Source organism: Neoarius graeffei, chromosome 1, assembly GCF_027579695.1.
Source record: "Neoarius graeffei isolate fNeoGra1 chromosome 1, fNeoGra1.pri, whole genome shotgun sequence".
NCBI lineage: Eukaryota > Metazoa > Chordata > Actinopteri > Siluriformes > Ariidae > Neoarius > Neoarius graeffei.
This window is the reverse complement of record NC_083569.1, coordinates 109,920,056-109,933,364: the sequence shown is the minus strand read 5'-3', so window position 1 is coordinate 109,933,364 and position 13,309 is coordinate 109,920,056. Positions and strand designations below refer to the sequence as shown.

The window sequence follows — 13,309 nt, the reverse complement described above, 5'->3', positions numbered from 1 at the left end:
TTATCGTTGAACAAATACAGTGCTCTCAGTCAATCCAAATTGTTCATAAACCTAAAACCAGAATGATTAACAAAGGAAAGGGGAGTTTAGGCCTTCTCAGAGGAATATACAAGTGTGCAGAATTATTAGGCAACATTTAGTGTGCAGAATTATTATGCAACTAAATGAAAAGCTTAAAGTTTCCCATCTCACTTGTTTATTTTAATTTTCAGTGTAACAAATAAACAACTCAGAATTAACAAATAAACACTTCTAGCATTTCAAAAATATTCAGTGACCAATATAGCCACCCTTCTTTTCAATAACTGCCATGAGCCTTCCATCCAGTCTGTTAGTTTTTTGATTTGTTGACGATCAACTTTTTGTGCAGGAGCAACCATGGCCTCCCAAATGCTATTCAGAGTGGTGTATTGTCTTCCCTCGCTGTAAATCTCATGCTTAAGAAGGGGCCACAAGTACTCAGTAGGGTTTAAGTCAGGTGAGGAAGGGGGCCATGTCATTACTTTGTCATCTTTAAGGCCTTTGTGGGCTCGCCAAGCAGTGGAGTACTTGGGTGCATGTGATGGTGCATTGTTCTGCATAACAATCATGGCCTTCTTGAATGATGCAGACTCCTTCCCATACCACTGCTTGAAGAATGTATCTTTTAGAAACTGGCAGTAGGTTTGGGAGTTGATGTTAAGTCCATCTTCAACCTGAAATGGTCAAACTAGCTCATCCTTAATAATAGCAGCCCATGCCATTACCCCTCCACCACCTTGCTGGTGTCTGAGTCAAAGTGCCGTGTCCATTAGTTATCCAGCTATGGGCCCATCCATCTGGTCTATCCAGAGTCACTCTCATTTCATCCGTCCATAAAACCTTTGGAAAATCTGTCTTCAGATATTTCTTGGCCCAATCTTGACATTTCAACTTGTGAGTCTTGTTTAGTGGTGGTCGTGTTTCAGCCTTCCTTACCTTGGCCATGTCTCTGAGCACCGAACACCTTGTCCTTCTGGACACTCCAGGTCGGTTGCAGTTCTAGAATATTGTGGCACTGGAGGATAATGGGTTCCTGGTAGCTTCATGTTTAATCCTTCTCAAGTCTTTTGCGGTTAATTTGTGTCTTTTCTTCTCCACACATTTTTTGCGACCCTGTTGACTATTTGCAACAAAACGTTTGATTGTTTTGTGCTCACATTTCTATAGCTTAGCTATTTCAAGAGTGCTGCATCCCTCTGATAGGCATTTTACAATTTTTGTCTTTTCAGTGTCTGTTAAATCTCTTTTTTGGCCCATTTTGCCTGAGATAAAGAAGCTGCCTAATAATTATGCACACCTTAATATAGGGTATTAATGACTTTAGGTCACACCCTCCCTCATTACACAAATAAATACCACCTGAGAATGCTTAAATCCAATTAGCATTCAAGTGTATCTAGCTTGCGGTTGGAAAACATGCATAGAAATAATGGTAGGGTCAGAGTACTCACTTGCCTAATAATTGTGCACACAGTGTATACAAGGTGCCTAAAAGTGCAAGAAACATTGTGAATTAAAATAAATAAATAAATAAATAAATAAGAGAATGAATAACACCTAATAGGTGTAATAAAATGCTAAAATTCTAATCAGTAAAAATACTAACCTGTGCAAAACAATCACAAGTCCTCTGTGCTCTGGTCTTATCTGACCTTGTTTACCAGCTTAATTGACACAGGAACAAATGAGTTTTTAAATCTGTTCAGTCTGCAGTGAGGAACTCTAAACCTTCTACCAGATGGTAGCAGCTCATACTCGCCATGCATTGTGTGATGGATTGCAGATAATCTTATTTGCTTGTTGCAGAGTGGCCTGTTCATAAATACTCTGAATGGAGAAGTGCTCTTTCACACCAATAATTTTTCCAGCAGCATGAATTAGCCGAAGCAGTTTGTTCTTTAGCTGCACAGAGAGGTTACCAAACCAAGCTGTGATACTACACCTGATCACACTTTCTAAGACTGCCTTATAAAAAAATCAACATAAATCTTTGATCAACACCATGAATTCTCAGACGACGAAGAAAATGCAACTGTTGCTGTAGTCTGCAACAGAGGGTGTCGACGTGTGTGCTCCAGGTGAGTGCGTTGTCAATAAAGACACCCAGATATTTGTATGACTGCACCTGGGCAATGGCTTGATTGTGGATGACCATGGGCCTGTGGTCACCCACTCCTAGAGAGCCGAACACCATTTCTTGTGTCTTATTCACATTCAGAATGAGGTAGTTATCGTCGCACCACTCAAGAAACCTCTGAATTTCCAAAAAGTAGTCAGATATATCATGATTCTTTTTCAACAGTGATAAAATTGCAGTGTCGTCTGAGAACTTAATGATGTGATTGTATAAAAACTTCTACACGCATCTGTGTACAGAGTGAACAGAACCGGTGAACTCACGCATCCCTGTGGTGCACCTGTGCTCAGAGTTTTATTTTCAGATAAAGTTCCATTAACACTGACCCGCTGTCTGCGATTTGTTAAAAATGAAAAAGTACCATTTAATAATAAAAGGTAATTTGCCTTCAACAATGTGAAGCATCACAAAAATGAAAACAGAGCAGGTGCAATCACACATCCTTGCTTGACTCCGGTAGTTATGTCGAAAGGCTCACTTTCAGATCCGTTCCTCGTCAGTATGGTGGCTTTCATGCCATCATGTAGTAGCCGAAGGATGCTTATGAATTTTGTAGGGCATCCAATTTTAGATCGGATACTCCACAGTGCTGGTCAGTTCACCATGTCAAAAGCCTTTGACAGATCTATCAAGGCCATATACAGTGGCCTGTTTTGTTCTCGGCATTTCTCTTCAAGCTGTCTAGCTGTGAATACCATATCCACTGTGCCTCTAGATTGTCTAAAGCCACAGTGTGACTCCAGAAGTATCCCTTCTGTGATTGGTAAGAGACAATTAGCCAGTATCCTAGCAATTGCAGGCAGAATCCTCGCGAGGAGTGAGATCCCTCAATAGTTTCCACAGATGGTCTTGTCCTCTTTCTCGAAAAGGGTGACAGTGAGGGCATCTCTGAAGTCTGCAGGAATTACCTCCTTTTCCCAGATCTTGATAATCAAGATATGGAGCTGTTGGGTTAGCGCAGGGCCTCCATACTTAAATATCTCAGTGGGGATACTGTCAGGCCCAGTGGCTTCTTTGTTGTTCATCTGACTGATGGCTTTCTGTAACTCCTCCATGTTAGGAGTATTTACTAACTCTTCTCTCATGGACAGTTGCAGGATGTGGTCAAACACTTTCTCTTCAACCGTGGAGTTCTGGTTCAGCAGATCCTGAAAATGCTCTTTCCAGCGACAGTTAATGGCGTCATTACCGGTCAGGAGTTCAGATCAGTCTTTTGATCGCACTGAAAAAAAAGCACAAGTATCACCGGCATCCACAAGACACTGAAGCTCATCTGCTTTCACATGCCACCACTTGTTCTTTAAGTCCCTGATCTTTCTCTGCACCTCCACCTTCAACCTACAGAACTTTTCTTTCTTACTGACATCCAGGGGATTGCTTTGCAAAACCTGGAAAGCTTTCCTCTTTTCCTCCATCATACGACATATCTCTGAGTCATTCATATCAAACCAATCTTGGTGAATGCGCTTGTGTAAACCGATTGTTTTGCTACAAGCATCACGGATAGCACTCTTCAGGGTGGACCAGTGCTCTTCATTGTTATCGGGATACTGGTCCTTAGAGATCTTATCTCGAAGGGAGGCTGCTAACTCTGTTTGCCAGGGTCCTTCAGGCAGGCGATGGCCAATTTGCATCTACACAGCTTGCAGTTGAGCCTTCTTCTATGGACAATCTTGATGTCCATTATTGAGCAAATCAAGTGATGGTCTGTCCAGCAGTCATCAGCACTAGTCATGGATCTTGTAAGCAGAGGTGGACAGCAACGAAGTACATTTACTTGAGTACTGTACTTAAGTACACTTTGAGTATCTGTACTTTATTTTTTTTTGGAAACTTATGACTAACTTCACTACATTTGGAAGGCAAATATTGTACTTTTTACTCCACTACATTTCTATCAAGGCCCTCATTACTATGAAGCAACGTTGAAAGTGGATGTTTTTTTCTTTTCTAAAACGTGATTGGTTTATTCGCAGGTGACACTGACTACGTTTACATGCACATCCAAATCGAGCTGCTGTCGGTAATCGAGCTGAAGGTCCCAGCAGGGTGCCAGAGAAATCCAATCGTACATGCACACAACTGAAATCGGGCTATTGTGTGAGGTGCATTGTGCACCCGAGCCACAGGTGGCGCAACACGCCCCATCGTGTTGGTACACTTCCGGTTGTCGTCATGAAGAGCTATTCAAGAGTGTAAACAAAGTTATCAGTTCCGTGTTCTCCATTGCGCGTTTTTCTCCCATCCATGAATTTTAATATATTCAACTCCTTAAGCTGAATGAGCATCAACTCTGTCTCCTCATTGCTCCAGAAGTGCACGCTTCTGCTTGCCTGTGGCAGTGGGGGCGTGGTCAAGCGCCGGTCTGTGACAGGAGGGCGGAGCCAGGGAAGGTGAGTGGCAGAACCACTCCACCTGACGGTAATTAACCTGTGTTTGTGTGTCTTCCCAGTAACCGCGCCCTATTTAAGGAGGCAGAGGGAGAGCAGAGGGGAGAGCTCATCCCGGGACTAGAACACAGCGCGCGTGTGTGCTTCTCTCAAGAATAAAAGTAGGCTGTTAAACTGAAAAGTCTGACAATAAAAAGCCTATTAGTACCAGAAGCTTTGTCCTGCCGTCCTCTCTGCTCCACCCACACTTCAGAGAGCTCTACATTGCCATTTTCTCTTCTCCGTTTGTTCCTCCTGACCTCTTCTGCTGCTCGCGTTGTCATGCCGACTGAGGCTGTTGCGTTTCCCGCTTGTGGTCTCGTCACTCGTCACTTCCGGAAGTAGCTCGACAACTAGCTCGATAGGGTATACATGCACAAAGTAGCTCGGCAGAAATCGCATAAACTAGGTCATGTAGCTTGATTCCGAGAAATCAAGTTCGGTTCAATTTCAGCCGAATTAAGGTGTATACATGGCATTTTGAACTTCGATTTCAGTCGAGCAACGGCAGAAATTCGATTCTCTCTATGTGCATGTAAACGTAGTGACTGAGACAGCCCATCAGTAATCACTAGGGTCAAGTCACGTCCATAGACTGTATAAAATCAAGTTCAGTGATTTCTCCGCAGCGTTATTTAACACGATCAGTTGATGGTAGAATGGAAGGAGGCGGTTCTTCTGGGGAATGAATGCACCCGTGGCCCATAAACCCATGTTTCAATTTTCTGAAAGGATTAAAGAGTCGTTTCGTTTTAAACGTTTGCCTAAAATGAACCACATCACAGCCTACAAAAACTCGCCGTCTGACCTGCAGAAGCATATTGAGGTATATAAACGTTTTATTCCAAGAGAAACCTTGCAACGAAGTTATCTGTGCTTTTAGAGCTAGTGATAAATGTTGCAATAGCTATGCAGTCTGGTTAGTCAAATTACTTTCTATGGATTTTCCCACCAAGTTGCCATAGCCTTGTCCACGGCTAATGTTAATACACAGCTAGTTAACTTGGACACTATTAGTTAGCATGTAAAAATGGAGTTACGCTAACATGAATAATGTTAACTTATCTGAAGCCCTTTCAGAAATATACGCTTTAGCATGATCTTGCCAAATTAACAATGTAGAAGTCTTTCTTTTCTAGTAGCATTAGCTACCCAACATGATTTCAAGTTTGAAAAGTTAGCTAGCATGTCAGGTGGAGCTTCACTAACTAGCTAGGCTTAACGTTAAACCACCATGATTGCACAGTATGTGTTCATTGTGAATTCACATTTCTGTCTTTGGTAATGGTATTAGGTTTTGTAAGCGTTGTGGCAATAATACAAGGATGTGTTGACGGAAAACGTATTTTTAATACTTAAGTATTTTTAAAAGCAAGTACTTCGGTACTTTAACTTAAGTAAAAATATGACTGGACAACTTTCACTTGTATCGGAGTAACATTTGATCAGTGGGATCTGTACTTTGACTTAAGTAATGAAGTTAGGTACTTTATCCACCTTTGCTTGTAAGAAGCACACTGCTGCAATCACGGGATCTGACGATCACGTAGTCGATCACATGCCACTGCTTCCAACGAGGGTGTTGCCAGGATGTCTTGAATTTGTTCTTCTGCTGGAACAACGTGTTGGTGATAAGGTTGTGTTCCCTGCATTTGGTGAGAAGCATCAGGCTGTTGGAGTTCATATTCCCAACACCTTTGCCAATTGTACCAGTCCAGAGCTCAGAATTCCGTCCGACCCTTGCGTTGAAATTGCCAAGCAATACCACCTGATGTTCTTTCGGGATTTTTGAGAGAAGAGAAACAAGCTCAGAATAGAACTTCTCTTTTACATGTTCTTCGTCATCTAGAGGAGGAGCACTAATTATAGTCAAGGACTGATTTTTGTTGAGCTTCACTTCGAGTGTCATAAGGTGCTCATTCATACCCACTGGAGAAACCAGTTATACCAAAAGAAGGTAGAACCACCCCCCTCCTCCCTCAGCTGGCCCTCTTCAGCTCGTCTTGTTTCAGACAAGGCAGCAATGTCGATATTAAATCGTCCCAATTCATGTGCTATGATGGCAGTGCATCTTTCTAGTCTTTCACTGTCCTTGTTGTCCATCAAGGTCCGTATGTTCCAAAAATTAAGCATTTCTGTTTTCGACCACATAGAAGGTGACCTCACTGGCCATGGTAGGCCAGCCAGGGGTTATCGAGGCAGGCTATTTTTGAGGCACCTTTTCTAGCCTCTCCCCTAGCTCTGTAGGGTAAGCAGAGAGGTTCCTGAACAGGGCTGCTTAGTTGTGAATACAGCTCCCGAAATGCTCAACCATCTCAAAATCCTTAAGCAGAACGACTGAATCACGTATTCGCCGCCTAGCGTGCCGATTTGTGACTAGAAGCTTCCGGAGGTCACACGCCTGCTCCCGTTGCCACTCCTCGGTCGCCGCAGGACTCAGTTAGTGGGATTGGGAATAGAAAGTAGAATAAGAGAATGCCTGTGCGTGAAAACTATTCATGTGGGGAGACTATTGCACGACAGCCACCACACATACCGCGCAAAATGGGGGTTTGTAGCCAATGGCAAGGAGAACCAAGATGATCGGGAGTCACCATTTGCTGCAGCTCGCATCCGCCATTGCAGCCAACAGAGTTGCTGCCCATCTACTGCCTGCGCCGCCGTTGGGGTCTTTGGCCAGAACTGCTGCCGAGTTGACCGACAGGACTGCCATGTTGCCAGAACTGCTGCCAGGTTGACCAAACAGAACCGTCGAAGGGGGTGAAGTGACCCAGGCTGTATCCCTGGCTAAAGGAGGCCGAGGGTGTGCTAACATTTGCCCAAGGTGTCTACCCAGGCTAGTGGAGGACAGGAGGTGCCTTACATCTCCATTCTAGACTGGCTCCAAGCAAGGTCTAGCCACTGCCCAACACTACCATCATGCCCATGCTGAAGAAGTCTTCAGCGTCCTGCCTCAATAACCATACTGAGCACTGGAACCCCCCAGCATTGTGTGCTCAGTCTATTGCTGTTCACTCTACTGATTCATGACTGTGCAGCAATGCACATTTCAAATAATATTAATTTTGCTGATGACACAACTGTAGTAGGTCTCATCAGTAAGAAGGATGAGTCAATATACAGAGAAGAGGTGCAATGACTATCAGACTGGTGCAGAGTCAACAACCTGTCTCTGAACGTGGAGACACGGAGTTGGTGACTTCAGAAAAACATGGATAAGAAGAAGAGGAGGAAGTCGTCTTTGTCACATGCACACTCAAGCACAGTGAAATTCATCCTCTGCATTTAACCCATCTGAAGCAGTGAACACATGTGCGAGCACACACCCAGAGCAGTGGACAGCCATACTACAGCGCCTGGGGAGCAGTAAGGGGTTAGGTACCTTGCTCAAGGGCACTTCAGCCCAAGGCTGCCCCATGTTAACCTAACTGCATGTCTTTGAACTGTGGGGGAAACTGCAGCACCTAGAGGAAGCCCACGCAGACACAGGGAGAACATGCAAACTCCACACAGAAAGGCCCCCCATCGGTCACTGGGCTTGAACTCAGAACCTTCTTGCTGTGAGGTGACCGTGCTAACCACTACACCACTGTGCCACATCAGATGACCACTCTCTGCTGTACACGGACAGCTCACTCATGGAGAACGTCAAGAACACCAAATTCCTCGGTGTTCATCTGGCAGAGAACCTCACCTGGTCTCTCAACACCAGCTCCATAGCCAAGAAAGCCCAGCAGCATCCCCATTTCCTACATGGGAGATGGGTTTTCTTCAGCCCATCACCCATCCTCACAATATTCTATAGTGGGACGATTGAGAACATTCTAAGCAGCTGCATCACAGTCTGGTTTGGGAATTGCTCCGTCTCGGATAGCAAGACCCTACAGCAGATTGTAAGGACAGCTGAAAAGATCATTGGAGTCTCTCTTCCCTCCATCACAGACAATTACACCACACGCTGCATCCAGAAAGCTACCAGCATTGTGGATGACTCCACACACAATCTTTTCACTCTTCTGCCATTTGGAAAAAGATACTGAAGCATTTGGGCCTTCACAGCTAGGCTCTGTAACAATTTCTTTCCACATGCCATCAGACTCCTCAACTCTGAGGGACTGGACTGATACACACAGACTGTTCACCACACCATTCCCACTGCAGTCTCTGAACAGTGAACAATAATGCATGCAGGTTTTTTTTTTTTAAACAAACAGTTGTCACAGTTTGGTTCAAAACTGTGACAAAAATGGGATACAACACAAGAGATAGCATATAGAAAAAGATTAGTTATTTACAAAAAATATGTTGATCTACAAAAATAAAGGTAAATCAATCCAAAATCAAAACTGCCTCTGCTGTCATCTGGTCTGCTGGCAATGCAGACCTCCCCCAGACAGATCATGCAGGCAGGTGAGCGGAGAGAGAGACCAACTGCAGTAGACTGAGATTTAAAGACAGGCTGCACTGGGCCCAGGTGTAGCTCAATCAGCTGATGGGTGGCCACTCTGCACAACCCTGCAACACACACTCCAGACAAAGACAGGGACACCTAGTGCCCCAGTGGAACACTGCAGCCCACAGGGGAACAGTCACGCAGGCACCATGCCAGGGGGGCTGTGAGAAGCATTGTAAAAATTGTCACACAAACACCATGTTTACACCCATTTATTTCTTTTTACATATACTACTTCAAAACGCACACTCAACTTTCTGTACATCATTAGTGACAGGTACTGGCCAGCAATGTACCGTCTTTGTTCTAGTTGTCGTTTTTGCACTGTCCTTGTTGTCTGCAGTTTATGTTGTATGTACTTTATAATATGCAATGTTTGCACTCACTGCACTCTTGCACTATGTTCTATTTGTAGATTTGTAGTCCTGTGATGTTTAATGTAGCACCATGGTCTTGGAGAAACATTATTTCATTTTAACTGTACTGTACCAACTGTATATGGTTGAAATGACAAGTCTTGACCTTGACCCCCTCCCCATCTTTACTTCTGAGAGACTCAGCCTCTCTGGGATGCTCCTTTTATACCCCATCATGTTACTGATCTGTTGCCAATTAACCAAATTAGTTGGGTTTTTTTTTTGTAGCATTATACAACTTTTCCAGTCTTTTGTTGCCCCGTCCCAACTTTTCTGAAACGTGTTGCTGACACAAAATTCAAAATGTGCATATATTTTTCAGAAAACAAAATTTCTCAGTTTCAACATTTGATATGTCGTGTTTGTACTATTTTCAATGAAATATAGGGTTTCCATGATTTGCAAATCTTCACATTCTGTTTTTATTTGTTTTGCAGTGTCCCAACTTCTTTGGAATTGGGGTTGTACACACTTCAATTTTAACGTTCTTTCTTGCAATTCCTTGTTTGAAAAGATATTCATTAACAGTTTTAGGCCACAGTACTAAGCCCTTTCCTTTTTTCATATGAATTTTGTTAGAGGAAAGCCAAATGCTTTTGCACATAATACTATGAAGTGTAGCTGATTGCAAAATTACGCACCTCATCATCATGATCATCATCTTCAAGCTTCACTGCATGTTCTTCCTCATCACGAAAGGCCTGTGTAGGTTCAGCTGACAGAGGGTGACTCCTCCAATCTCTGTGGTAGCTACAACTCTGGCAGTCCTGTGTGACCGTAAACAGCTTCTCATTGCCCTCAATGGTAATAATACAGCACTCTTTGTGACAAAGCCAGCAGAACTGGAAGAGCTCCAGCAAACACTGTGTGCTCACCATTACCTCACTGCTCCTGAAGACAGAGGAGAAGAAGAAGAAGAGATTTTCTCCACCATTTCTATTAAAATACCTCCATTGTTGTCTGTGGATACTCTACAAAATCTGAAAAGGTTTGATGTTACATTCTGAAACTGGAAGAGACTGAAACTGGGTCACACATCATGAAGCGACACAAAATTGCCCATAAGAGGGCATGAGAAGTTCTCTGGTTTCCTCCGACAGTCCAAAGACATGGGGGTTAGGTCAACTGGCTACTCTAAATCGCCCATAGGTGCAAATGTGAATGGTTGGTTGTCTCTGTTAGCCCTGCAACAGACTGGCAACCTGCTCAGGATGTACCCCACCTCTTGCACAAAGCCAGCTGGGATTGGCTCCAGCTTCTGCCATCACCATGACAGCTAAGTGGTATAGATAATGGATAGATGAATGGATAACATGGGGAAAAAACTCAACATAGGGAAAAAAATGGTCTAATGTGTAACTACATACGTTGCTGTGAAACCTCTACATTCGTCCAAATGCAACCAGTTGCCATCAGAAGTTATGCAATTCACTGAATGGCGTCAATTCATGCGCAATTTACAGACCACATACTCTCAATATAAAATGCACCCTGCAATATAATGGAAAACCTAAGTAATCATGATCATGTAGAGCAATGAGCTATCTAAATAAATCCAGCAAAGCAAATCCAAAAAAAAAAAAAAAGACCCACACTAATTTTTAAAAACACAGCAACAACAAATCCCTTACATAAACTATGGAAGGGATGTGACAACATTGACTGTCGAGAGGAGGCTGTCCACAAAAGTTCAGTGATTGAGTAATCGGAGAAGCAAACAAGAGGAAAAGTGCAATTCTTTAAAATCTGGAGTAATCCACAGCTCAGATGTGAGAACGTGTTCAGCAGGAATGTCATTGCCCAGATAGTCCACAAAGTGGGGCTGGATGGAAGAGTTGTGAGAACTGAAATAAAGTCTTTCATGTTTCCCAAAAGCAATGCTGGAGGCTCAGCAAACATGGAAAACCCTTTTCTGGTCTGATTAGTCAAAACTGAACATTTTAGCCTTGGCACAAAGTGCTACTGTTGATAGAAACCCAACACTGCTTGGCATCCTGAGAACACCATCCATGCAGCGAAGCAGTGTAGGTAACACAGTCCCTTTTAAAACTACAGATCCCACCAACCAACTTCCGCGATGACCTACGTCACGCCTGGGCGGGATTACCTATGTCACTTCCTCCATGACTCTATAAGTGACCCGGAAACTTCCAACTCGGTCTTTTTGGCTCTGTGAACCACGTGGTAACAGGCATAAAAAGAGGCACTCTCTCCGGACCGTCCGAAATCACAACTTCTGCCTGGCAAGATTTTAGTGCGCTTTCGTTTACCATTGGCCATGGTAAAACTACTTGAGTTGCGCTTTCTCTCTTGGTTGAGTTATAACTGGTTTTATTTGTATTATAAGTAACGTTACGACTGCCGCCCAAAGCAGTTTAATTAAAAGTTAGAAGCGACCGGATTCCTTCTGACTAAATCGCTGTGCACATTGTTTGATCAGAGACTTTTCTTCATGAACGACAAAGCATCGGACCAAGAAATCCTCTGCGCTTTCACGGAAGCAACTCACGTGCTCCTGTGGACTCCAGAAATTCCGGAACATTTCTGCATCCTACACAGGGGCAAAATACTGGAAAGTAAGACTGGCATTTTGGGCAAACTAGTCTTAGGAATTAGCTGTATGAAGTAGTGTGAATTTAAACTCAGGAATTATTTAATTGTGCACACTGATCTTGTGTTCTATGTTCTCTCAGTTGTTTTGTTTAATAGATAGGCTGTTGCATGCTCTCTATCCTTCCTAACACGTTTGATTTCATTATTACACATATTTTGACCTCATCAAGATTTCAGTGAATTTGGTAATAAGTAGTGGGTTAGAATACCACGAGGTGGAATTCCTTTGTCAACCACGTGGTCACCTCCCCCAAACACCACATCTTAGCTAGCAACCAAGGCTAACCATTTGTTTAGGCCACGAGGCCACACACACACACCCTTTTATTCTCCTTAACACCACGAGGTAGATTTCTTTGGACTTAGCTAGCCACCAAGGCTAACCCTTTTGTTTTAGGCCACACACACACACACTCATACACACATCCACAGATATCACTGATGACCATTTGAATGTATTTCAACTGCTATTACTCATTTTTATCTTTGTTATAATAAATTCAATTATTATTGAAACTGTGTTTATTTGTTGCTTCTATATATTCATTGAAGTCATCCAATTTCAAAGAATTCCAAGGTGCATATGAGTTATGTAATAAGGTAAGTGATCATAATAATTTGGAATATACCATAATTTAGCTATTTGATAATTTATTATTAAGCACCAAAATTAAAGGTATTATTCAATGAGACTGATTTAATGAGATTGATCACTTAAGACCAATTGCACCTACAGCAGGGTGGTGGTAGTATAATGTATATAGTGAAAACAATACATCTGGAAATTACATAATCTATTCCTGTTTCACTTAAAACCAAAAGACAAAAAAAAGAGAGACACTTTTTCCTTACCTAAAAATGTCAGATCCTTGAAGAGTCTGAAGGCTCTTGAATGCTGTGGGGATTTTTTAAAAAAAAAATCCAGTTTAATCCATGAGCACTTACTGTATTTAATCAAATATCATATCATGACTAATCAGAAATTCCTCTGACCTTGAGGCCACGAGCTCTTTTCCACCTCAGAACGTGCTGAGACTGGAGTAGGTGCATTTCCCTTGCCAGGAGACACCTGTAATATCAAGAATAAAACATTATACACTCACCGGCCACTTTATTAGGAACTTTTTCTTGATAAGATTCCCGTTCTTGGCTGGCAGCAGTAGAACCCAATGTGGTCTTCTGCTCTTACATGCTGAGATGCTTTTCTGCTCACCACAGTTTGAAAGAGTTGCAGGATTCT

The 13,309-nt window shown here is 42.9% G+C and overlaps 1 protein-coding gene across 3 annotated transcripts in view; it reads right to left on the bottom strand.

The window, feature by feature from the left end:
- The window catches only part of LOC132881835 (zinc finger protein 728-like), a 63,887-nt gene that overhangs the window by 7,899 nt on the left and 42,679 nt on the right, over window positions 1-13,309 (bottom strand). For all 3 annotated transcript variants that reach the window (XM_060914796.1, XM_060914804.1, XM_060914787.1), the window contains exons 2-4: window positions 13,063-13,138; window positions 12,922-12,964; window positions 10,098-10,347 (exon numbers count right to left, since the gene is read on the bottom strand). In XM_060914796.1, coding sequence (XP_060770779.1) covers window positions 10,098-10,347; window positions 12,922-12,964; window positions 13,063-13,138 — 369 coding nt within the window. The remainder of the gene's footprint in view (window positions 1-10,097; window positions 10,348-12,921; window positions 12,965-13,062; window positions 13,139-13,309) is intronic.